The sequence below is a fragment of the Schistocerca nitens genome, chromosome 2 (genome assembly GCF_023898315.1).
Source record: "Schistocerca nitens isolate TAMUIC-IGC-003100 chromosome 2, iqSchNite1.1, whole genome shotgun sequence".
NCBI classification, from domain to species: Eukaryota; Metazoa; Arthropoda; class Insecta; order Orthoptera; family Acrididae; genus Schistocerca; species Schistocerca nitens.
This window is the reverse complement of record NC_064615.1, coordinates 871,446,936-871,470,828: the sequence shown is the minus strand read 5'-3', so window position 1 is coordinate 871,470,828 and position 23,893 is coordinate 871,446,936. Positions and strand designations below refer to the sequence as shown.

At 37.3% G+C, this 23,893-nt stretch overlaps 1 protein-coding gene across 1 annotated transcript in view; it reads right to left on the bottom strand.

Moving 5' to 3' along the window:
- LOC126237152 (uncharacterized) overlaps positions 1-23,220 on the bottom strand; it is a 235,017-nt gene extending 211,797 nt beyond the window's left edge. The window contains exon 1 of the mRNA XM_049946997.1: positions 23,069-23,220. Coding sequence (XP_049802954.1) covers positions 23,069-23,149 — 81 coding nt within the window. The 5' untranslated portion in view covers positions 23,150-23,220. The remainder of the gene's footprint in view (positions 1-23,068) is intronic.
- Positions 23,221-23,893: the final 673 nt, after the last annotated feature.

Below are 23,893 nucleotides of genomic sequence, written 5' to 3'. Positions count from 1 at the left end.
AAGACTTACCTTAGGGGGAAAAAAGGACGGGTATACACTTGCACACACACACATATCCATCCACACATATACAGACACCAAAAGGTGTCTGACCGAACAGGCCCCTTCTAACAGCCGTGTACCGCAAGTCTCTAGAGGAACGGAAGGTTCCAAATGATTGGAAAAGAGCACAGGTAGTCCCAGTCTTCAAGAAGGGTCGTCGAGCAGATGCGCAAAACTATAGACCTATATCTCTGACGTCGATCTGTTGTAGAATTTTAGAACATGTTTTTTGCTCGAGTATCATGTCGTTTTTGGAAACCCAGAATCTACTATGTAGCAATCAACATGGATTCTGGAAACAGCAATTGTGTGAGACCCAACTCGCTTTATTTGTTCATGAGACCCAGAAAATATTAGATACAGGCTCCCAGGTAGATGCTATTTTTCTTGACTTCCAGAAGGCGTTCAATACAGTTCCGCACTGTCACCTGATAAACAAAGTAAGAGCCTACGGAATATCAGACCAGCTGTGTGGCTGGATTGAAGAGTTTTTAGCAAACAGAACACAGCATGTTGTTATCAATGGAGAGACGTCTACAGACATTAAAGTAACCTCTGACGTGCCACAGGGGAGTGTTATGGGACCATTGCTTTTCACAATATATATAAATGACCTAGTAGATAGTGTCAGAAGTTCCATGCGGCTTTTCGCGTATGATGCTGTAGTATACAGGGAAGTTGCAGCATTAGAAAATTGTAGCGAAATGCAGGAAGATCTGCAGCGGATAGGCACTTGGTGCAGGGAGTGGCAACTGACCCTTAACATACACAAATGTAATGTATTGTGAATACATAGAAAGAAGGATCCTTTATTGTATGATTATATGATAGCAGAACAAACACTGGTAGCAGTTACTTCTGTAAAATATCTGGGAGTATGCGTGCGGAACAATTTGAAGTGGAATGATCATATAAAATTAATTGTTGGTAAGGCGGGTACCAGGTTGAGATTCATTGAGAGAGTCCTTACAAAATGTAGTCCATCAACAAAGGAGGTGGCTTACTAAACACTCGTTCGACCTATACTTGAGTAGTGCTCATCAGTGTGGGATCCACACCAGATCGGGTTGACGGAGGAGATAGAGAAGATCCAAAGAAGAGTGGTGCGTTTCGTCACAGGGTTATTTGGTAACCGTGATAGCATTACGGAGATGTTTAACAAACTCAAGTGGCAGACTCTGCAAGAGAGGCGCTCTGCATCGCGGTGTAGCTTGCTCGCCAGGTTTCGAGAGGGTGCGTTTCTGGATGAGGTATCGAATATATTGCTTCCCCCTACTTATACCTCCCAAGGTGATCATGAATGTAAAATTAGAGAGATTAGAGTGCGCACGGAGGCTTTCAGACAGTCATTCTTTCCGCGAACCATACGCGACTGGAACAGGAAAGGGAGGTAATGACAGTGGCACGTAAAGTGTCCTCCGCCACACACCGTTGGGTGGCTTGTGGAGTATAAATGTAGATGTAGATGTAGATGGAAGGCCCAAAGGTACTGACTGGTCGCCATGTTATCCTTAGCCCACAGGCGTCACTAGATGTGCATATGGAGGCGCATGTGGACAGCACAACGCTCTGCCGGCCGTACACCAGTTTATGAGACCAGAGCTGCTTCTTCACAGTCACATAGCTCCTCAGTTTGTCTCACATGGGCTGAGTCCACTCCGCTTGCCAACAGCCCTCAGCAGACTAGATGGTCACCAGTCCAAATTTTAGCCCATCCCGACAGCGCTTAACTTTGGTGATCTGACGGGAACCGGTGTTACCACCGCGGTAAGGCCATTGGCCAAGATTTTAATAGTCAAATTGAAATAGCATCACAGTAAGCTGAATTATTACTTTTTAGTGATCTGATTGATTTGTAATTTCCTTAGAAGCTGTATTTTTGAAACTTTGAAAATTTAAATAAGAGACTGTATTCATTAGCATATGCTGTTAGGATCCTCACTCAAAATACAAGCTGATCATCAGTGCTGACAATTTATCATTGGAGTATACACTCACTACTTATGTATGGAATAATTTTTTGAGGGAATTCCACAAATACTACAAAAGCATTTAAAATGCATAAAAATATTATCAGGGTGATAAAAAATGCTAAATGTAATGATTTCTGTAGACCCCTTTTTCAAAACTCTGAAAATATTGCCACTGCCTTGCTTGTATATATATGAAATACTAATTTTCACAAAAGGGAGCATCTTAAAAAAGGAAAATCTCTTAAAACACAACTATGATATACACACATATGAAACTAGACAGAAGATGAACCTACCAAGGAACACAGTAAATACAAACTTATGCAAAAGAGGAGTGTATCATTCTGGAGCTATGTTATATAACCATATGCCTTCTTACCTAAAATGCATACCAACATTAAATGCATTTAAAATAAAGTTAAAACAGTTCTTGCTTGACCACTGCTTCTATTCTTTGTCTGAGTTTATGGAACATCATAATAAGCAAACGTCATTTACCAAATTTCACTAATTGTCAATTCATAATATAGTTTACATTGTGCTTATCATGTCATCTCACTTAATAACCGCTGTTATCACATGTAGAAGCAATGTAGTACACCAACCTACATTATTATGCATTTTTATTATGTCAACAATGTAGTCAAAATGACTACTGTATTGTAAACTAACTAAGTTTACCACTGTCCTATATCACATGTACAAACAATGTATGGAACTGATTCTTGGACCAATAATTAAATAATACCTATTGATGGCATATGCATGGTCTGCACAAGTATATCTAATGCTTCTGTACTGGGTTTGTTTATTAGTGTATTGCAGTGTTTGCTGCCACTGCAAGGAAGCTGTCATTGAATTTAGCAGCCAAGTTTGAAAGTGTCGCTACTTCTAGCACAGCTCTTTTGTGTGGGCTCTATTTTATGTAGGCCACTGTCTGGTGTTTCTTGTTTAACAGTATTCTAAAACAGTTTCTTTGACTGTTTGGCTGGTTTTATTTTTTGAGTGCAGCACATGAGTTTTGCTTTTTTACTGACTGACTGGAGGATTGTACAACACATGTGCTAATGGAGTTTGAAATCTGGACTACAGTTTGTCCTCTGAACTAAATAAAGTTATCTCTTCCCAGAACAAGCTACCCAAATTTCAGAAAATATCCACCCATTACCTTCCTTCTGTTCAATTTTGGCCTTATGTTTTAGAATAAAACAAGACTCAAAACACTGTAGGAATATGTTTTAAGAAACAGTTGAATTTTCCAGTAATACTGTTTTATAAGTGTGTTTCCAGCATTTTTCTCATGATTTCTCTGTAAACACTTTGACTGAGTTATTATTTATGATTCTGCAACATTATACTTCTCTTTGGTTATGTATACCAAAATAACCAGTATATTTTATCAAGAGCTGATCATCATGCTCCCATGAATCACTGATCATTGGGCTCACAGCTAAATCACAATGGACAGTTGGATGTACAAACAAACTGTCAGCAGCTGTTGAACTATGCACTGCAATACTAGTAAGGAACTTTCCTATGGCAAATAATCCAAAGCTGAACATCTACAACTCTATGTGCTCTCTGTCAATACTACCTAACAGGGAATTAACACTAAAGTTTCTACGAGTAATGATTCTCCATTTAAGTCTGCATAAGTTTATTAAATCTGTTTCTATCTGTTTTATGAAACATAAGATACTTCATCCTGCTGGCCTTTAAACTGCCAGTACTACAAGTAACAGTTCTACAAGCTGATCAACTGTTGTGGTACAGTGTTCAAAAAGCCATACAACACAACAACAGTGAATCTGAAGGGTGTGGGACATAACTCCATCTTTTGCATATATAGTCACTCCAACGTTCTTCTTATTGATTCTATCATAATATGATAGTTCCTTTTTTCCATCAAGACAAATCTGTTCAGGTTCAGTGATTTCCATGTGATGTTCTGGAATGTAAGACAAGTCTGCTGAAATTCCATCTATTCTGTTCCTGTTGTACATCTGTAGTGATTATTCCCCATTCTGAAGATGTGAAGATGCTGTTTCATTGTGTACACTGCCCAAGTTTCTCAATGTGACTCTCGTAATGCTTTAATTCATCAGTGTACACGCAAAAATACAAGGGAACTTTGAAAAGTGAAGTACACATCATTTTGGCATGCCAAATAGACTTTATTGAATACCACACTGCACATCAAAGTGACAAAAGTAGATAACTATTTTTCTATTGTCACCAAGTCCCTGTAATTGTTCAGTTCCTCAACAACAGAAAGCCATTCCTTGGTCATAGAGCAATTCAAGAACTGCTATGTGAATGTCCTTGTTGTTGAAATCCCTCCCCCCCCCCCCTCCTCCACCACCACCAAATGTTCTTTCAACTTGCAGAGAAGACAGAAATTGCTTGGAGCAAAATCTGGACTTCCTTATCAGCATCACTCATGTCTGTGCAACCTTGGTCAAATTATTGGTACCATTTCACTACAAACATGCACAATATTGCATTATATGGTGAATTTCATGGTGAATCTGTATGAAATTTAGGTGTTTTATCCACCAGACCTGTAATGCCCCATGTACATCAACTTCAGAGTATGTTGCACATTGCCACACAATTTCAGTCATATTCTGTGATGCCCCTGTTATCTATACCATAACAGATCTGTGTCTGTAGGAAACAAGGAATATATAATCTCTTCTGACACTCAACATGTGTAACTTACTTTTTAAAATATGAGTATAGTAGAGGGATAGAGATAGATTTACTTTTTAAAATCAATGATATGAATATAATAGAAAGAAACATTCCAAGCGGGAAAAATATATTTAAAAACAAAGATGATGTGACTTACCATACGAAAGCACTGGCAGGTCGATAGAAACACAAACAAACACATACATACACACAAAATTATAGCTTTCGCAACCAATGGTTGCTTCGTCAGGAAAGAGGGAAGGAGAGGGAAAGACGAAAGGATGTGGGTTTTAAGGGAGATGGTAAGGAGTCATTCCAATCCCGGGAGTGGAAAGACTTACCTTAGGGGGAAAAAAGGACGGGTATACACTCGCACACACACACATATCCATCCACACATATACAGACACAAGCAGACATATTTAAAGACAAAGAGTTTGGGCAGAGATGTCAGTGTATGTGCGGATGGATATGTGTGTGTGTGTGCGAGTGTATACCTGTCCTTTTTTCCCCCTAAGGTAAGTCTTTCCGCTCCCGGGATTGGAATGACTCCTTACCATCTCCCTTAAAACCCACATCCTTTCGTCTTTCCCTCTCCTTCCCTCTTTCTTGACGAAGCAACCATTGGTTGCGAAAGCTAGAATTTTGTGTGTATGTATGTGTTTCTATCAACCTGCCAGCGCTTTTGTATGGTAAGTCACATCATCTTTGTTTTTAAATATATTTACTTTTTAAAATCCCTATACAATTCAATTTTGTCACATGATGACATGGTTGGAGAACGTGGCTGTTATTTGAAGACAGATGTTGGTGTTGGGACAGCAACAAAATCAAATGTGATACATGCCCAAAATTCTACATTAGACAGACAGGCAGATGCTTTGAAATTAGATACAAAGAACACACTGAGCTTTAAGAAATGGAAACTTGAACAAATCTGCATTTGCAGCCCATATTGCTGAAGTTAACCATTCAGTGAGAAGCATTGAGAACAACTTAAAAATTTTAAATCTAGCAGAAAAAGGAGCCACTATGAATACATTAGAAGAAATAGAAATACATATACACAAAAAAGCACCCCAAACTATATCCTTAATGAACAAACAGAGTTAGCTAACACGCCTTTCCTGAAAAATTTCCAAAATATTTTCCAACCTCAAAAGCAAATAATATTCCTACGCCTATCTGCAGATCAAGTAGCAAATTTATATGTTACTATAATCCTCATGATGCTAAATGCAATGAAATAATGTACTATTTTACCTATACAGTACTTTAAAAAAAGGAGGAACAACTTCATAATTAATGTAACAGAATCAATGTCTCTGTACTAGTGTAAAAAGCATTTCAGTTGCATAAGTGAATATATGATCCTTTTCCAAATGTAGAATGTCTTCAAATGTTACAATATATCATAGCATCTTTGATATTCATATGTTTGTAAGCTCTTTGTATGTTTCAAAACATGTGGTGCATAGTAGAAATATTTTCAGTGACAAGTCTAAAGTGTTCAGTAAGAAAAATTTAAGTGTGCAACAATAAGAATGCAGTGGGAATGTATCCACATTTGTTGAATGAATGTTATGAAAACAAACACTCCAAACCGACATTTCACATAAGTCACATCCAACGAAAATCTGTTAAGCAACCATCTGTGTGTGGTGTGCTTATAATTATGTATTATTTATATTTTATGACAATTAATCTGTAAAAAATGCACCACATGTTATAAGGAAAGGGTGTAAACCGTCTGAAGATGAATCATAACGATTCAAAACTGGTAACAGTACCCTTTGAATGAAAGAACAGAAAGTAAATTTGTGGCTGGTTGCTGTCCCCACACCAACATTTGCCCTATACAATTATATGAGGGTTGGCTGAAACATAATGCCTCCACCTTCATAACTCTTCAACATTTGGCTGCATTGGTATGTGGCAGGGACTGGCTTGTTCTGTAGCCTCTTCTCTACAGCTCCAGTTGGTGGGAAGTCTTAGCATTGAACAGTTGTTTTGTTACAGTGTCAAGTATGGAACACTGTGCAGATGGTCAGTCAATGCGATTTAAGCAGTATGCAGTCTTTGAATTCTTGACAGCAGAAGGTGTCACCCCAAAGGAGATTCATCAGAGAATGAAAGAAGTTTAAGGAATTTGTGTTGATGTGAGTACTGTGCATCATTGGGTTAGTGCCTTTAGAGATGTTGAGGCGGGAACATCTGATCTGCATGAAAAACAAAGAGTTGGATGTCCTGTGATACCAACTACTGAGTTTCATAAGAAAATGTTGACAGATTGATTCAGGATGATCGCCATATCACTTAGAGAGAAACTGCAAGCACAATCAGCATTTCACAAGAACGTATGGGTCACATTATCACTTTCCTTGGCTATCAGATCTGTGCACGATAAGTACCCCAGATGCTGACTCCTGAAACAAAAGCGCACGTACCTGAAATTTGCCAGGAACTCCTCTTGCATTATGAGAATGAAATTGATGCCTTTCTCCATTCAATTTTGACAAGAGACAACCTGCGGGGCCATCATTATGCTTCTGATGAAGATGTTGAGAGAACTGTGAGACTGTGGTTGCAGAAACAGTGTCAACTTCTTCCATGAAGGCTTCAGAAAACTTATTCATCATTGGCAGAAATGTATACAATTGACTGGTGATTATGTGGAAAAGTGAATATTGGTAATTAAAGATCACATTCTAAGGATTATTTCTGCATTTGCTTTATTACAATATTCCCAACCAAACCCAAGTAATGAAGGTAGAGGCATTACTTTTCAATCAACCCTCATACATGAGTTTTCCAACAGCAGCAATTCACAAGCACATGCCTCCAGTTGTTGATGTAAGTGGAAATTACTAGTTTCAATGGGCATGAACTTCATGTTATTTTTTACATACAAGATGACTCCGTGCTTCTCTGTATTTTCCCTAGAGATATACACTCTTAATAAATAGTTTTCTTTGTTTAAGATGTGGATTACTGAATTTACTTGGTGCTCAGACAAACAAACATGTTCCTTTTAATGGTCTAGATCAGGTGAAGATACAAGAAATTCATTAACCAGGTTTTAGTCCTCTAAGATTATGACATATTACAGTGAGTAAATTCAAACAAGTTTCTTTAGTGCATCTCAACCTCATTTAAAACTTTCTATCTTAATGCATTATTGACCCTAAAAAGGTATCACTTCTCACACCTGTAATCACAGGAATTCCACCACTGGTGACGGTCTCCCTTTCTCCTCATTTCCCCCTCTTATATTTTCAGCTGTCAGTTCATCTACTGTTTCTATCTACCTTTCCCCTTCCTGCTAAGGTGAAGGCCATTTCCCACGTCCTAAGAGCAGCAACTGCCACAGAACTGATGTGAGTGCCACCTGATGTCAGCAGCAACCTGGCTAATTTCTGGTTTTCTTACCTGGCAGCTCAGTTTATCCAGGATTGATGATGCTACCACAAAACCTCAACATAACTCACGTTCATAAGTGGAAATGCTAAGCCTAGTTTATTACAATCACTGTTAATTTTATATTCTATATTCTCAGTTGGGCTACTGCCTGCTCCCTCAATTATCAACATCTGACCCTCCTCGCTCAAAGCCTTGGTCACTATCTCAGTATTTTCTATTACACGGTCAAAACTAGTACAAGGCTATATAATTAAATAGGAGCAGGGTCAAGTGATTAAGGCATCTTGCACCAGGGAAAAATTGCTACCTAACTTTGAAGATAGACTGTATCCAAAAGTGTAAACTCCACTACCACAAAAAATTTTAAAATGGTCCACTTTTTTACTCATAACAGAAATGAGATATAGATACAATTTGCTCAAAAAATAAGTCATTGAGAGTACAGAAAAAAAAACAATCAGGAGCTTTTAAACAACAAAAAATGAAAACAGTAATAATATGAATTAAATTAAGTTCCTAAATAGTAGATGTGGCCAAAATAATATGTTTCAAAAATGTAAAATCCAAGTTATGATCAAAATCATTATGCTGCTAAAAGGAGCCAATTCTTTTGGTAATTGTTAATTATTCTGACAGAGTACAGAATTTCTACGCCAACTTAACAGAACTAACTATGAGTAATCTTAGTCATCATTCAACAACCTAGACATATTTTTGGCAGATTTAAGCATGCAATAGTCATGCTGATCTACTAAAAATGAAAAGAAATTGACTTACAATTACAGATAATTTTCACTTGTTGTAGTGCCTTCAAAAATGTTGAAAAAATGGACTACAATTGAACACTTCCTTGTTTTCACCCCACAGGATACTAAATGCCTCTCTGTTTAGTTTTAATCAGGGATTCTCTGCAGAGGAAGCTGTTTATCTCAAAAACAAAATCCTTACATTGATAAATAACCAAAACTGTTTTATTTATATACTCTGTGCCTTCACCAGTGTCTATGATTGTGTGGATTTAAAATTTGAGTAAACCATTGCAGCATTAACTGTACTCCTCCTGAAAGTGGAAAGCAGGCTGTCACATTGAAAAACCACAACATGGAAATAAAAGGTAATTCGCAGTAGAGAGACATAAAATGATGAACCCTATAAGAGTCTCTATTGCATCCATTGCTGTTTGGATCCTACATAAATCAACTTCCTAAAACTTCAGAGGTGTGTTCAAAGGCTGTTATATTTGCTTTATGTGCATACAATAAATAGGGTTGCTGAATGGATACAAGGAAGGACAGCATGAATGGTCATAGATTTGTTTGATACATGAAAGAGAACCATGGAAATAATGAAAAAGCTGAACTGGCGGACAACTGAAGATACAGGCCACCTATCCACAGGAGCCTATTTATAAAGTTTCAAGTGTCAGTATTAAGTGAGGAATCTAGCAATATGATATAGTCCCATATATGTCACTTCCATGGAGACCAGAAAGGCAAATTTATTCTAATTACAGCACACAAAGTGGCTTTTAAGCATTCATTCTTCCTTGACTCCAGACTTGTATGGAATGGGAAGGACTAATATGTGAAACAATGGAACATACCTTCTGCCATACCTCCACCATGATTAAGAAACTGCAAATATGGATGTAGGTGTAGATCTTAAAAAAAGCTATCAGTAGAGGGTACGGGTTCTGTTTACAGCTGAAAGCATCTCATGGCAAGTGGAACACATTCTATATGACTATGTTGAGACATTGAAATTGTCGCTGCCCAGTCAGAAATATCCAGTAGGTATTGTCAAACTGGAAATATAGACAAACTTAAACTTTTGCCCAGTCTGAATAGATCTGGTCAGAATATATGTGATCTGAACCACTCTTCAAATCAATTTAAACTACATTGTTTTCAAGGATAATGTCAGATTCAGATAGATTCTGTTGAAAAGGTTTTGCATAATTGCATTTGCATGTGTTTGCAGTTCTTTTTCTTGTTTATGCTCACATTCTGACCACTGGTGCTTAGAGTTTAATTATGTGAGCACAGCTGTTTGTCTTTGTCTTCTCTGCAGTAGTAGTATTCTTTGCATTGTTCTTGCTGCATGTGAAAAGTCATCCATTGTAAAGAAAGCCAGTTATAAAAAGTTATAAAGTAAGTTCATACACAGATTTATTAATCTCTCTTAGTAAACCTCCACTATCCACATCAGGTTATGGGTGCAGGCATTGCTTGGTTTGCATGAGGAAAGTTGTTATTTGATGTAAATTTTCCCTATCTTGACTGTGACATGTTCAGATGAAAAGAAGGGAGAAGGAATCTCTAATGGCTGAAGTGTCTTCATAATACATCTCGAAGCTGGACACGAAACATTATCAGATATGGAAATTCCAGATAACTGCTATCTTAAAGGTGTACAGAAGGTCAACCTAATGAAGACAACTATGCTGCCTTGTAAGCATGGGCAAAAGAAAATGCAAAAGGTATGTTACTGATTTCCACATCAGTAGACAATACACAAATGCATGGTCTGTTGGTTTGTGAGACAGCCCACAAAATGTGGACCAAGTTGAGATCGGATGTCACATTCAATGAGGTTAGCAACAGCTCGGCGTCTGCACAACAAGAAGCTGGACACGAAACATTATCAGATATGGAAAATCCAGATAACTGCTATCTTAAAAGCTTACAGAATTCTCAATGTTGTAATTGGTACTCAAGGTCAACCTAATGAAGACAACTATGCTGCCTTGTAAGCATGGGCAAAAGAAAATGCAAAAGGTATGTTACTGATTTCCACATCAGTAGACAATACACAAATGCATGGTCTGTTGGTTTGTGAGACAGCCCACAAAATGTGGACCAAGTTGAGATCGGATGTCACATTCAATGAGGTTAGCAACAGCTTGGTGTCTGCACAACAAGAAGTTGATAACACATACTTAAACTTCAAGACTGACAAAGAACAAGATATCATGGATTGGCACAAGCAAATTAATGGTGGAAAAGGGCAAGCACAGAAAGAGATGGACATTTCACAAAATGATGTAAATAGGGCTAAACTGGAAACTGAAGACCAACCTACCAAAGTGCTGTCAATCGTTCTGCTATCAACAAACCAGCAAGATATGAAGCTGGTTTTGCTCAGTATAATAATCCACACAGCTTCAAAGAATCAGTTTCTGGTCCTGACTCAAAACACTGGAACAAAGCAATTGAAGAAGAACTGAAAGCTCATGAAGACAACAAAACTGGAGGATAGTTCCTAGAACTAATAGCCAGAGAGTTATTGACTCAGATTGGGTGTTCAAGGTTTTATTTGACACAGATGGTAAGATTATTTGGTACAAAGCACTGCTGTGCACAAGATGTTTCAAACAGGATTATGGTGTTAACTACAATGAGACATTTTCACCAGTGATACAATATGATTCACTCAGAGTTTTCTTGGCAATTGTCACAGTTCAATGTTCGCACAGCATTTCTGTATGTAAAACTTGAAGAAGAAGTTTACATGGATATACCTGAGGGAATGGTGGTTCAAACACAGAAACCTGTAGTTTGCAAACTTGAGAAATCACTGTACAGACTTAAGCAAGCTCCTTGGTTTTCGAGCAAGAAATTTATAGACTTTCTTTCACATTATAGGTTTCAAGCAACTGATGCTGATCCTTGTTTATTCAGTGATGATGGTATCTTGTTAGCATTATTTGTAGCTAATGGTCTTATTGCATCAAAGTCAACGGAAGCAATCCATAAAGTTGTTGCATCACTAAAAGAAGTCTTTCAAATCACTGTGAGTGAAGGTCGTTGCTTGTTGGAGTGGAAATTGAGCGAAATTGTGTGGCAAAGAAATGTTTTATGTCAACACCAGTATGTGAGAAGAATGCTTGAGAAATTGAATGGAATGTCTGAAGCAAAAGGTTTAAGTGTTCCTGCTGATACTCATGTGAGTCTATTACCTAATGATGAAGAGTTTAGTGGTGAAAAAGTACCGTATCGTGAAGCGGTTGGATCTCTTATGTCTTTGTCAGTTTCTCTTGACCAGATATTTCATTCACAGTGAACAGTGTGAGCATATTTTTGAACAGCCATACTTATGCACATTGGCAAGCAGTGAAAAGAATTTGTAGGTACTTAATTGAAACACCAGATTATGGTACAGAGCACTCAAACAGTGCTAGCAAAATGCAGCTGTTTGGTTTCTCTGCTGCTGACTACACAGGTGATCTTGCATCACAAAAGTCAACAACAGGATTTGATTTTCTTTTGGCTGGTGGTCCTGTAACCAGGACTTCTCAGAGGCAAAAGGTTGTTGCTCTAAGTGCAACTGAATCTGAATATGTAGCTGATGCTACTGCTGCTAAGGATGCAGTTTGGCTGAGAAATTTATGAGGTGGCCTGGGAATCAAGTGTAAAGAACCAACTATGTTACAAAATGACCACCAGAGTCCAATCAAGTTGTCAAAAAATCCTGAATATCTCATTCGGACCAAACATATAGATGTACACTATCATTTCTTATGTGAAAAAGTGCAGTATAAAGAGAGAGAAGTTGTTTATATGTGTATCAAAGAACAACTTGCTGATTTGTTGACTGAAACATTAACTATAAAAAATTTGTATATTTGTGCTCAAAGCTAAAAGTTGTTAATTGGTAAATGCAATCATTTAAACAGTGGGAGTGTCAGAAAGGTTTTGCGTAGTTGCATTTGTGTGTGTTTGCAGTTCTTGTTCTTATTTATGCTCATATTCTGACCACTAGTGCATAGCGTTTATTTATGTGTTTAGTTATGTAAGCACAGCTGTTTATCTGTGTCTTCTTTGCAGTAGTAGTATTCTTTGTATTGTTCTTGTTGCATGTGAAAAGTCAGTCTTTATAAAGAAAGCCAGTTATTTTAATTAATAAAATAAGTTCATACACAGCTTTATTAATCTCTCTTAGCAAACCTCCACTGTCCGCATCAGATTCTATAATGACAAGAAATAAATTTTTGAAAACCAGATTCTAAATTGCAAAACATTTGCAGGGGCAGATATGGACTCTGACTTTAATGTATTGCTATCAACTGTAGATTAAAACTAAAGAAATTGCAGAATGGTAGGGAATTAAGGAGCCAGGACACAAAAAAGTGAATGAATCGCAAGTTGTTGAGAGTTTCAAAGGAAGTATAAAGCAACAACTGACTGAAGGAGGAGAAAGCAATATGATGGAAGACAAATGATATGTCTGAGAGATAAAATGGAGAAGGCAGCAGAGCATCAAACTGACAGAAGACAAGGCTCAATATAAATGGTTAACTAACACATGAGAAATTGAATTTAATCAACAAAAGAAAAAAAAAACATAAAAAAAAGCAGGCGAAAGGGAATACAGAAATCCAAAACATGAGACTGACAATAAAAGCAAAACTAATATGCAGGTGTTCCTAGACAATAACTGCAAGGTAGTAGAAGCATGTAAAACTACGAGGAAAATAGCTGCCACTTATAGAAAAATTAAAGAGACCTTTTTAGAAAAGAGAAGTAACTGTATAAATATCGAGAGTTCAGATGGATAACCAGTACTGTGCAAAGAAGGGAAAGGTGAAAGGTGTATATAGAAGGTCAATACAAGGGAAATGAACTTCAAGACAGCATTTCAGCAAGGAAAAAGGATATAAACAAAGATGAAGTGGGAGATACAATAATCAGGTAGAATTTGATAGAGGGCTGATCACCACAGTTTCTGAGAGTCTTTGGCAAGCTACCAATGACAGAACTGTTCCACCTGGTGTTCAAGATATTTGAAACAAGATGAAGTACCCTCAGATTTCAAGAATAATGTCATAATTCCAATTCCAAAAGGGGTCTGGTGCTGACAGGTGTGAATACTACTGAACTGTCAGGTTAATAAGCAATGATTGCTAAATACAGACATGGATTATTTACAGTTGATTGGAAAAGCTGGTAAAGGCTGATCTTGGGAAGGATCAGTTTGGATCCCAGAGAAATGTAGGAATAAGCAAGGCATACTGGCCCTATGATTTATCTTGGAGGATAGGTTAAAGAAGAACAAACATATGTTTGCAGCATTTGTCAGTTTAGAGAAAGCTTTTGACAATGTTAACTGGAGCACACTTTTTCACTTTTTGATATTCTGAAAATGTTGTTTGTTTGTTGTGGTCTTCAGTCCTGAGACTGGTTTCATGCAGCTCTCCATGCTAATCTATCCTGCGCAAGCTTCTTCATCTCCCAGTACCTACTGCAACCTACATCCTTCTGTATCTGCTTAGTGTATTTATCTTTTGGTCTCCTTCTACGATTTTTACCCTCCACGCTGCCCTCCAATACTAAATTGGTGATCCCTTGATACCTCAGAACATGTCCTACCAACCAATCCCTTCTTCTAGTCAAGTTGTGCCACAAACTTCTCTTCTCCCCAATCCTACTCAATACCTCCTCATTAGTTAAACGATCTACCCATCTAATCTTCAGCATTCTTCTGTGGCACCACATTTCAAAAGCTTCTATTCTCTTCTTGTCCAAACTACTTATTGTCCATTTTTCACTTCCATACATGGCTACACTACATATAAATACTTTCATAAAAGACTTCCTGACACTTAAATCTATACTCGATGTTAACAAATTTCTCTTCTTCAGAAATGATTTCCTTACCATTGCCAATCTACATTTTATATCCTCTCTACTTCATTATTATTTTGCTCCCCAAATAGGAAAACTCACTTACTGCTTTTAGCTTCTCATTTCCTAATCTAATTCCCTCAGCATCACCTGACTTAATTCGACTACATTCCATTATCCTCGTTTTGCTTTTGTTGATGTTCATCTTATATCCTCCTTTCAAGACCCTATCCATTCCGTTCAACCGCTCTTCTAAGTCCTTTGCTGTCTCTGACAAAATTACAATGTCGTCGGCAAACCTCAAAGTTTTTATTTCTTCTCCATGGATTTTGATACCTACTCCGAATTTTTCCTTTGTTTCCTTCACTGCTTGCTCAATATACAGACTGAATAACATTGGGGATAGGTTACAGCCCTGTCTCACTCCCTTACCAACCACTGCTTTCCTTTCATGGTCTTCGACTCTTATAACTGCCATCTGGTTTCTGTACAAATTGTAAATAGCCTTTCACTCCCTGTATTTTACCCCTGCCACCTTTAGAATTTGAAAGAGAGTATTCCAGTCAACATTGTCAAAAGCTTCCTCTAAGTCTACAAATGCTAGAAATGTAGGTTTGCCTTTGCTTTATGTATTTTCTAAGATAAGTCGTAGGGTCAGTAATTGCCTCACGTGTTCCAATATTTCTATGGAATCCAAACTGATCTTCCCCGAGGTCAGCTTCTACCAGTTTTTCCATTCGTCTGTAAAGAAATCGCATTAGTATTTTGCAGCTGTGACTTATTAAACTCACAGTTTGGTAATTTTCACATCTGTCAACACCTGCTTTCTTTGGGATTGGAATTATTATATTCTTCTTAAAGTCTGAGGGTATTCCGCCTGTCTCATACATCTTGCTCACCAGATGGTAGAGTTTTGTCAGGACTGGCTCTCCCAAAGCCATCTGTGCTTCCAATGGAATGTTGTCTTCTCCTGGGGCCTTGTTTCGACTCAGGTCTTTCAGTGCTCTGTCAAACTATTCATGCAGTATCGCAGCTCCTATTTCATCTTCATCTACATCCTCTTCCATTTCCGTAATATTGTCCTCAAGTACATCGCCCTTGTATAGACCCTCTATATACTCCTTCCACCTTTCTGCTTTCCCTTCCTTGCTTAGAACTGGGTTTCCATCTGAGCCCATGATATTCATACAAGCGGATCTCTTTTCTCCAAAGGTCTCTTTAATTTTCCTGTAGGCATTATCTATCTTACCCCTAGTGAGATAAGCCTCTATGTCCTTACATTTTTCCTCTAGCCATCCCTGCTTAGCCATTTTGCACTTCCTGTCGATCTCATTTTTGAGACGTTGGTATTCCTTTTTGCCTGCTTGATTTACTGCATTTTTACATTTTCTCCCTTCATCAATTAAATTCAATATTTCTTCTGTTACCCAAGGATTTCTACTAGCCATCATCTTTTTACCTACTTGATCCTCTGCTGCCTTCACTATTTCATTCCTCAAATCTACCCATTCTTCTTCTATTGTATTTCTTTCCCCCATTCTTGTCAGTTGTTCCCTTATGCTCTCCCTGAAACTCAGTACAACCTCTGGTTCTTTCAGTTTATCCAGGTCCCATCTCCTTAAATTCCCACCTTTTTGCAGTTTCTTCAGTTTTAATCTACAGTTCATAACCAATAGATTGTGGTCAGAGTCCACATCTGCCTCCGGAAATGTCTTACAATTTAAAACCTGGTTCGTAAATCTCTGTCTTACCATTATGTAATCTATCTGAAACCTATCAGTATCACCAGGCTTCTTCCATGTATACAACCTTCTTTTATGATTCTTGAACCAAGTGTTAGCTATGATTAAGTTATGCTGTGTGCAAAATTCTACCAGGCGGCTTCCTCTTTCATTTCTTAGCCCCAATCCATATTCACCTACTACGTTTCCTTCTCTCCCTTTTCCTACTACCGAATTCCAGTCACCCATGACTATTAAATTTTCGTCTCCCTTCACTACCTGAATAATTTCTTTCATGTCATCATACATTTCATCAATTTCTTCATCATCTGCAGAGCTAGTTGGCATTTAAACTTGTACTACTGTAGTAGGCGTGTGCTTCGTGTCTATCTTGGCCACAATAATGCGTTCACTATGCTGTTGGTAGCAGTTTACCTGCACTCCTATTTTTTTTATTCATTATTAAACCTACTCCTGCATTACCCCTATTTGATTTTGTATTTTTAACCCTGTATTCACCTGACCAAAAGTCTTGTTCCTCCTGCCACCGAACTTCACTAATTCCCACTATATCTAACTTCAACCTATCCATTTCCCTTTTTAAATTTTCTAACCTACCTGCCCGATTAAGGGATCTGACATTCCATGCTCTGATCTGTAGAACGCCAGTTTTCTTTCTCCTGATAACGATGTCCTCTTGAGTAGTTCCCGCCCGGAGATCCGAATGGGGGACTATTTTACCTCCGGAATATTTTACCCAAGAGGACGCCATCATCATTTAACCATACAGTAAAGCTGTATGCCCTCAGGAAAAATTACGGCCATAGTTTCCCCTTGCTTTCAGCTATTCACAGTACCAGCACAGCAAGGCCATTTTGGCTAGTGTTACAAGGCCAGATCAGTCAATCATCCAGACTGTTGCTCCTGCAACTACTGAAAAGGCTGCTGCCCCTCTTCAGGAACCACACGTTTGTCTGGCCTCTCAACAGATACCCCTCCGTTGTGGTTGCACCTATGGTACGGCCATCTGTATCGCTGCGGCATGCAAGCCTCCCCACCAATGGCAAGGTCCATGGTTCTTGGGGGGATTCTGAAAATAGCAAGGGTTTGGTACAGGGAGCCAACCGTTATTCACAGTTGGTATAGAAACCAAACTTTAGTTACGAGCTGATATACATAAAAGTGGTGCAATGGCTGAGAAGGGGGTGAGACAACATTGTAACTAATTTAGCCTTCCAGCTTTGCATTTCTGAACTTTAGGCCAATCTCCCTTTTTAAATGTCTGTATTCCCTTTTGTCTGTTTCATTTGCTGCGTTTTTATACTTTCTTCTGTTATCAATTTAAATTCAGTACCTCAACTGCTATCTAAGAATTTTTATTTGGCTGTGTTTTTTTGCATATCTGATTCTCTGCTGCCTTCAATATTTCATTTTGCAAGGCTACTCATTTGTTTTCTATTGTACTGTGTTCCTTTTGTTTCAACCAGTTGTTGCCTAATGCTCCCTTTGAAACCCTAAGAACCACTGGATCTTTCAGTTTATACATTTCCCATCCTTAATTTCCTGCCTTTCTGTAATTTCCTCATTAAGAAAGTTGTGAAAGAAATCAAGAAGAACTTTGGGAAGATAATTAGAGTTTGGGATGAAGGAATTAAAACATTTTTAAGTTTGCTGATGCCACTGCAATGCCATCAGAGATGGCAAATGTCATTGAAAAGCAGTAGTTGTGAAGGAAAACAAGGAGAAAGTTTGAAAGAGAATCAAGGTTTCAATTGAAGCAATTAAAGCATTTTTAGTTTTTCTGGTGACACTGTAATTCTGTCAGATTGGAAAATGACTTCAAAAAGCAGCAGTGTTTCAAAAAGCAGCTGAAGATGAACATTAGGGGTGCATTACATGTTAGAGGCTGCTACTCAGTTGGCTGACTGAGGGTGGAGTATAAACAAGGGTCTTTTTATCTTAGGCAGCTCGCCATCCAGTCAAAATAATGACAGCTGTAAGAAACTCCAAAACAGTTCTATAAGACTCAAAGAAGTGTACTCCACTGATGAAACAATTGAATTTAAATCACTGAAACATTCACAATGAAGTCTCAGGGTTAGTAGCAGTCCTAAACTGCAATGGAGCCAATGTAGTACTAGATACAGAAAAACTGTTAAATCCAAGAGGGATAACCTAATGGGAAATGGAGTTAGTGTGTTTGCTGCAGTAGACAGCAAACTTAAATCCACCAACATAAAAACTAAGCTGCATGCAAGATTATTTGATAAAGATTCTGTATCCATGGTGGGGTGGGCATAAACTTGTAACTGAAACTTATTAATGATCACTTGACTCACACCAGCATGCAAAACTTTAGAGAAAACCGCAGTTTCTTAGTATGTTTGTATCCCAATCACATTGTCTTCATTGGGGAGATGTCAATTACCTAAGAATCCCATGGGATAATTACAGTTTTGTAAATGGTGAGTGTGGCAAGACATCCAATGAAACATTGTTAAATGCCTTGTCTGAAAACTTCGTAGCATGGATACCATCGTCTGAGGTTACATTAGCCCACTGTTCCATCTTCTTTGTTATGTTAAGCTTTGATTAGTTGATACAGTGCTGGTAAACTGCAGCATAATGTTTTTAGTAGATGCAGCTCATGTGTGACTGAACCAATCTGATGTTATCGTATTTTGGAAACTGTTTACACCTGCAACAATTTTTCAGAAAATTGGGATGAATTTCCTTGGGATAACGTTGCCCCACATGTTCAAATTTGTTCACAGTAAGCTAAAAATGTACTGAGCCCATGTTAAACCAACCAAAAATGATAATATATTTACTAAAGCTCAGTATTTTATTTATTTTCAGAAACTGAGTTAAATAACTCAAACGATGGCACAACAAAAAGACTCACAATTATAGCTTTCGCCTGTTAAGGCCTTTGTCAACAATAGACACACACACACACACACACACACACACACACACACACACAAACGCAACTCACACAAACGACTGCAGTCTCAGGCAACTGAAACCAATTCAGCAACTCAGCATCTCTGCTACATGGTGAGTAGCAACTTTCCTTTTCATAATATTGTTACATTCCATCCTGGATTTTTCATTGTTTGATTTAAAGAGATAAAATAAACAGCAAAAAATTCTAATTACTTTATTTTTATTAGGTTCTTTCAAAATAAAACCAGAATTTAAATTGTAACAAAAAATGATTACACAAAGCTGTGCAGTTCAGGAACAGAAAATAGGTTCCTTTAAGAGATTTTATGGGTTGTTTTATTTTGTGCAACATCCTCCCAGTAATACACCTTCTTAGCATTAGTTGAAGATGTTAAATGCCCACTTATTTTTTCTCTAGCAGTTCTAAGACTGCCTCTCCTACCATATCAACCTTATTTGTGATGACTGGTAAGTGTTCTAGAAGCTTCTGCCTATTTATTGAGACAGTATTATGATTTTCAAACCTGGAGATAAGGTTTTGTACTAAGGTCTCTCTTAGGCCATTAACCATTTCATTTAGTAGCACAGGAAACTATTATCAATGTATTGGGAAATAATTCTGTTTAAAAGAGTAATACATTTTTAGAATACGTCCTGGCAGGTAACAAAATAACCAACTCTTCAGCCTAAAATTGTTAGGACCACTTAGGACAATGTTACCCTATTGGAAATATAGACTTTACTATGTGCCAAAATGAAGAATTAGAGAGTTTTTGTTTCACACCTAAGTCAAAGCAAATGCAGCAATAACAAAAATTCATAACCAAAAATAAAAAGACAGATGAGCAGATGAAAGCTCAAACGTCACTGTTCTGCTTCGTCTAAAAGACCTGTCACATAACAACAGCAGTTGTAGTAGCAAATTTTTGAACTGCATAATGAATGCATAAACAACATAGTTAGTGCTGCTACCCATTGTTTACATGAAGAAACATGGATATCTGTTTATATAGGTATCACTTGTGTGTGACAGAAACTTTATTTTACTTTGGGCCAATGTTACATACAAAGGGGCAATGTTACCCCAGATAAGAGTAGTTCAGAAGCCCACTCATGATGGAAATATACTCGCTCTAATGGCAATAAAAAGACCTGGCTGCTCTGAGGATGCTCTTACTGAAACTGAGACCAGGCAGCCATTATAGAAACAATGATAACTAAAGAACAAAGAGTAGGTCAAACAAGCAGGAAGATTCACATGTCAGTTCCAGACTTAAACATCTGGGCAGAAGCATGTACAAGAATTGTGACTGAAATGCAATAGAATAGTTGATCATAAACTGGATATACATGTACCTAGAAGAGTAGTTCATGATAGTACCGACTCTCCATGGCATACAGCTATCGTAAAGAAATTTCTATAGAAATAGCAACTTCTGCACAACAGGTGTACAACAAAATATATGACCATTGATTGAGATATGCTGAATTAAATGAATTTAGCTGTCAAGAGGGCAATACATGAAGAATTTTTTAAAAGATCTCTTACAAAAGCCAAAGAAATTTTGGTCATATGTAAAGGTTTTTTGTGATACCAAAATTAGTGTTCACACACTCATGGATGCACAGAATTTAAATTAAGGGCAGCAAAGCAAATGCAGAAAATCTGAACTCCATTTTCAAATGTTCCTTTACAAAGGAAAACACATGAACATTGCCCCAGTTAATTCTTGCAGCACTGCAAAAAATGAGTGAAATATATATTAGTGTTGGTGGCCTTGAGAAACAGCTAAAATCACTAAATCTAAAGAAGACCCCAAAGCTTGATGATATGCCTGTCTTGCAGTGAGTAAACACCAATTTTTAATAAATAAAAAAAATTAAAAATAAAAATAAAAAAGCTGGAAATTCGTAGAACAAAAGAACTGTGCCCAGCGAGTGAAAGAAAGCTCAGATCACACTTGTGTGCAAGGAGGTTAGCAAAAGTAATTCACAAAAGGACTGTCCAGTCTCATTGATATCCATCAGTTGTAGAATATTAGAACACATTCTGAACTCAAACATAATGAAGTTTCTCAAACGTATTGGCTTTGTCCCTGCCAACCAGCATGGATTCTTAAGTTTGGTTTTACAGGATTGGTGTTAATCCTTTAAAACCAAACTTATGCTTTTTTCTCATGATGTTCTGAAATCCATGGATCAAGACAATCATGTGGACGTAGCATTTCTTGACACCTGAAAAGAATTTAATGTGGTACCATTCCAACTTTTATTAATAAACATATGACAATATGGGGTCTCAAACTAGAGTTGTGACTTGATTCAGGATTTCTTGGTAGGAAGGATACATATGTTATCTGACGTGGAGAGTCATTTCCAGAAAAAGAAGTTACATCAGGTGGCCCAAGGAAGTGTTTTGGAACCTTTGTTGTTCATGTTGTGTATCAATAACCTGAAAGATGATATTAGTAGTGACTTCAAGCTTTTTGCTTGTGCTGCAGATATCTACAATAAAGTACTGTACTGTCTGAAGAAAAGTACACTAACATTCATTCAGATCTGGATAATATTTCAAAGCTGTGCAAAGACTGGCTACATGTGAAATAGTGTACTTCACAAAATGCAAAGCACAGCATCACATGACTGCAGCATTTATGAATTACAAACGGTATCAGTTGACTCATGCAAATACCTGTGTGCAACAATTTGTGGGGTTATGAAATGGAATGAGCATACAGTTGAAGTTGTGGATGAAGTGGATGACTCACTTTGGTTCTCTGGCAGGGTACTAAGAAAATGCAGCCCTTCTACAAAGGGAACAGCTCTCAGATTCCTTAGATCTTAGATTATTGTTCATGTGTGTGAGAACAATACCAAATAGGACTAACAGTATATATTGAATGTGTACAAAGAAGTGTGGCACAAATGGCCACATATTTGTTTAGCTCATTGGAGATTGTTATAGAAATGTTGAAAAACCTGAACTGACAGCTCCCTGAAGATTCATGTCAGTTACCCCTTGAAAATCTAGTACAAAATTTTGAGAACTCATGTTAAGTGAAGAATCCAGACATATGTTTCAGCCTTGCATATCATTCCCTTAGGGATAAAAAAGACACTATTATACTAATTCAAGAAACATAGAGGAATTTAAGCAGTCATTCTTCCTATGCTCACGACGCAAATAGAATAGGACAAAATTCTAACATGTGGCACCATGCTAAGTATCCTCTACCATACACTTCACAGCAGTTTGCAGAGTGTGTATGTAGATGTAGATTTAGAGTAAAAGTAAAATATTGGTAATGGAATGTAGCTGAATTAAATCAGATTGAAGAGTTCCTTTCGCAGAAAAATATCAGCAATCATTCAAAATATTTTAGGTCAAAGTCCAGCAGGTTATTGGTGTTAATACAGAAGACTGCTTACATTATGGACATATTGTGTTACAAGAAGTAACATCTAATCCATAAGATAAAACCGGATAACATAAGCAGCAGATTTATTGAAAAACATTGATTTTTAACATAATGCTGTGAGATAGTTACGTGTAAGGAGAGTGACGTTTGCAGAAGCATGAAAAATGATGTTACAATGCTCAGCTTACTATTAAAATAAGACAAAGTGAATTTCAAAGTATACTCACAAATCCTAAAATCATGGAGTAGTGAAGTACAGTTGTTACAAAAATTGCTAAAATCTTCATACTGCTTTGAAGTCTCACCATACGCAAAAGAAAAAATACCTTAAGGAACAGTTAATCAAAATGCTGCAACTATCCAATGTGAGCTTTATTCAAAGATATGTGCAACTTATGTAGTCATAGAGATAACAGATATTTTATCATTTGGATTTTATAAAACAATGATTGACAGATGGGGCATTACATGAGTACTTCAGTCGTGATAAAAGTCATAAGATAAGTTACTCAATAACACTTCATGTTATCAGCAATTGTAAATGAGATGAAGAGATATACAAGATCATGCACAGCACCAAGAAAGAAAAATTAATGTGTAGTGTTTTATTAATGGAAGATGGAAATAAAAACTGAAAAATGATGTTAAGAAACTGATTATACAAAATGTTAATAATCAGTTGATAAAACAAGGAAATGGGAACTGAGTTTAATAGTTCCAGATGTGTCTCTTAATTATTGAACACTTTAGTCACTGGTAAGTAGAGCACTAAAGTGGAATTTGTTTTCCTTTATAAATTGTGTGTGAGATGACTTCTATCAACAATTCATATATTACAGAAACAGATGGAAGAAACAAGGCAGTAGTCCAGTGGCATGCAACATGAGAAGACATCTGAATTTAATGAAAATCCCATAAATTCTGTTCCCAAATGTCAACTTCTTAATTTTCATATGTGTATGAATTGTCACATAGATTTTAAGCAGTGAATAAAAAAGGAAAACTAAAATAATTTACATTCCAGTGACAACAGGTCATTAATTCACTTAAGT